General features: G+C 35.6%; 1 protein-coding gene across 1 annotated transcript in view; it reads right to left on the minus strand.

Annotated features, from left to right (window-relative positions):
• Positions 1-3,111: 3,111 nt before the first annotated feature.
• LOC106474744 (potassium/sodium hyperpolarization-activated cyclic nucleotide-gated channel 2-like) overlaps positions 3,112-3,728 on the minus strand; it is a gene marked incomplete at its 3' end in the record, with an annotated part of 32,217 nt that continues 31,600 nt past the window's right edge. The window contains exon 8 of the mRNA XM_022403045.1: positions 3,112-3,355. Coding sequence (XP_022258753.1) covers positions 3,112-3,355 — 244 coding nt within the window. The remainder of the gene's footprint in view (positions 3,356-3,728) is intronic.

Raw genomic sequence — 3,728 nt, forward strand, 5'->3', positions numbered from 1 at the left:
AAATATAACTTCTGATACAGTACTTCTCTCCATTCTCAAGATTAGCCAGAATCTAACATTGATAAGGAGGAAGGACCATTATGAGGGAAGAACAGACATACCCCCCAAAAAGCATCTGAAGGATACTTCCATAGATGAGAGGGTCAGATCTGATGAGGGGAACTGCACCACTTCTGAATGTGCAAGATATCAGGGCAGAAAATGAGAGGAGCACATCCGAGTGGAAGAGAATGTGGTATTAAAGTCATCCTAACCAGAAAAAGATATTTTAAGTTAAATGTGGGTAAACAAGGATGTGCCCCTGGATGTAGAGTAGCTAGGGTTCGGTGGACCGTACTCGGTAAGTCAACTACATCCCAAACCTCCTTGTGGGACACCGACATCCACATGAGGGTAGGATGAGAATCATACCATCTTCACCTCAAACCCAAGAACCGGAGAATTGAGAACCACTCCTATTCCTGGGTATGACACAAGGATTATCTTTGAGCTATTGATCTGGGAACTTGACATTCAGTATCAAAAGGATGTCTATTGCATACAATCAACTCCTCCAACCATGAAACAGGCCAGGACCTTCCAAATGGCAATAACATCCCCGTAAGAAAAGAGAACGAGGGATAGCAAAGGCTAGAACCAGAACAATCCCATGTACCACCGCTGTGATCCACAACAAAGATATACAAACCAAAACATTGTGTGAGGACTTATGTTGATTGGTCCACTCTGAATCAAACACCAGGCCACGGGGTACTGACATCCATGAGGTGGTAGGATGAGGGCTCCTAATCAAAGGGATGAACTGCATTTTCGATAACTCAACTCCAGTGGTTGTGTAAATGGTAACAGGAGGCCACTTCATCCAGGAAGATTATGGCTCAACTTCTCTGGAGGCCACATCTCATTTACATCAGGAGAACACCACTGCCCTACACTCGACTGAATGTTTATAGCCATATTTTTGTGGAACCCATTCAGGAGGGGTGCTATCACAGTCAACCACCCCAGCAGCTTGAAAATGGAAAGGACTCCCACACTCCACTAGAAGAAAGGAGGGTGATTATGCACTGGAGAGTCCAGAGGAATGTTATTACCAGAGACAGTTCAATGGGTGACTACAAAATCCTAAAATACTGATTTGTTCAATCAAGGCATGGCAGGGATGGGCAGAGGGTATGTTCTTTACAAGACAGATGATGATTGAGTACAGATCTTGCAAATTACCCTGTTGTAAATACATGTGTGACTATTATCTTGTAAACAGTAAGACACACAATAGCATAAAGTGGTCTCAATAAAGGCATTGTTGCTCAAAAACTGCTTCTAAAAAGAGGTAACTGAACCAAAAGGACCACAAAAGGCTGGAAATGTGCTCTTTACAGACAAATTGAAATTTTTCAGCAACATTGATTGACAGTTTCTTTGGTGACAGAGAATGGAATGGTATCATAGTCAATGTACAATATTTAAGGTGAAGCTAGTGGGAGATCAGCACAACATTGGGGCTAAATTTCAGCAATGGTATCGATGATCTACACAAAACTGATGGCACCCTAACTGCTGATCAGTACAAGCTAATTTTGGTCATTTCCTCAGGAACATGATTCACCAAACAGTGATTAATTTTCCAGCAAGATAATAACCTCAACCAAGCATACAACGAATATGATGAAGTACATGTTGATGGTAAAGAGATCAATAGAACACTTACAGCCATAGCTTTGTCTGCACAAAGTTCCAATATGAACATTAGTAAGGCTATATTGGCTTATATAAGAACTGAGAAAGTTAAAAGGCAACCAAAGAGTTTGGCTGAATAATGAAAGGAGTAAAACAGGATATTTGGAACAATACTCCACAATTAAATATTGATAAATTGCCTAGCAGCATGAAACTTTTCTTTTGTATTTTCTCTTATAATATTTTGTATGATTAATAAATGTATGAGCTAGTTGTCATTACTTGTTGTTTGAGACTTGTGTATTTGCACTGCTTGTCTATTTTTATAATTACATCCATTACTGTATGTAAAATAGGACTTTTTAGTTTAGCACTGAAAGTTGCTGAAATACATTTTAAAAGTGTAAATATTGTATGTGGGTTTTTTTTAAGGCATTTAAAAGGCAGATAAATAAATTGAAGTATCATAATAAAAAAAGAGATGTTCTGTATTAAATTTAAGCAATTATTAAATTTTCATATTTTGTTTCTTTTGGCCATATTAGGCTTAACCTTAAATTTACAGGAAATGTGTTGGTTTGAATTGGTAAAAACTGCCTTACTAGTAGCTGAAAGTGAGTTAACATTATAAGTCAGTTGGTAGAGCACTCACCTGATGAATGAGAGATCTTGGGTTCATTATCAAGATGAGAAAATAAAAAATTGGGTTGCCAATGAAATAATTTACCACATGTTTTTAGGTTTAACATAATAATCAATATCATGAAAGCAGCACTAAGATAGAGAATTGCAATATTCTAATACAGTATTAAAAACTATATTTTAATTTAGATGTTTATTTGCTAAAAGAATATTGTCATTATGTCATGATAATGAAACACCTCGAAGTTTCCTGTATTAGGCAGAAATAATAGCATAAGACAAGTACTAGAATCAGTGAATTAATCAGTTATTTAGTGAAGCAGTGAGTTAATAAATAACCAAAGAGAGATTCAGTTCAATGTCAGTTAGTAAGTTAAACAGTGAGTTACTTCATCTATTAGGAAGCAATTCAGTGAGTTATTCAGTGCATTTGTTATGAACTGATTGGCAAAAACAATTCTGTAAGTTTATAAGTAAGTTAGGCCTATGTACCATTAGTCTCATAATTTCTGTTCAAATGCTTGTGAAGATAGACATACTACTGAACACAGTCTTAGCAAAAGTTATTGAAAAATAAAGTAAATTGATATCATTACATGGATTGGACTTCAAATTATTTTTACCAAAAAATTCGAAAGAACCCACTCAACAATATAAAACATTACAATAATACATTAATAAATCTAAATTCTAAGTAAAAATACTTATAATGCAAACATTTTTAAGAAATTAAAATATTGTTAATAATGCATTATATGTTAAATATAATACTGGTTTTGAAATACACACCCCCAAAATAAGATCCATCTGACAGACTTGTGGCCACTTCACCATTTGCCATGACAATATCTACTATTCCCTCTTGAATGAAATACATTTTTGTTCCCAGTGTTCCTTCCTTGATAATGAAGTCACCTGGTTGGAAGACTTCATATTCAAGCTTAGTCACAACATCATTCACAAAATTTGGATCTGAATTTGCAAAGAAAGGTACTGAAGCAACCAGGGATCGACAGTTGAAGTTTATAACGTCCTAAAGAAAGACAACAGACAAATAATTTAACTGAAGCAACCAAGGATCGGCAGTTCAAGTTTATAACGTCCTAAAGAAAGACAACAGACAAATAATTTAATTGAAGCAACCAGGATCGGCAGTTGAAGTTTATAACGTCCTAAAGAAAGGCAACAGACAAATAATTTAATTGAAGCAACCAGGGATCAGCAGTTGAAGTTTATAACGTCCTAAAGAAAGAAAACAGACAAATAATTTAATTGAAGCAATCAGAGATCGGCAGTTGAAGTTTATAGCGTCCTAAAGAAAGACAACATACAAATATTTAATTGAAGCAATCAGAGATCGGCAGTTGAAGTTTATAGCGTCCTAAAGAAAGACAACATACAATAAT

This window comes from Limulus polyphemus, unplaced genomic scaffold, assembly GCF_000517525.1.
Source record: "Limulus polyphemus unplaced genomic scaffold, Limulus_polyphemus-2.1.2 Scaffold7632, whole genome shotgun sequence".
In the NCBI taxonomy this organism is placed as follows: domain Eukaryota; kingdom Metazoa; phylum Arthropoda; class Merostomata; order Xiphosura; family Limulidae; genus Limulus; species Limulus polyphemus.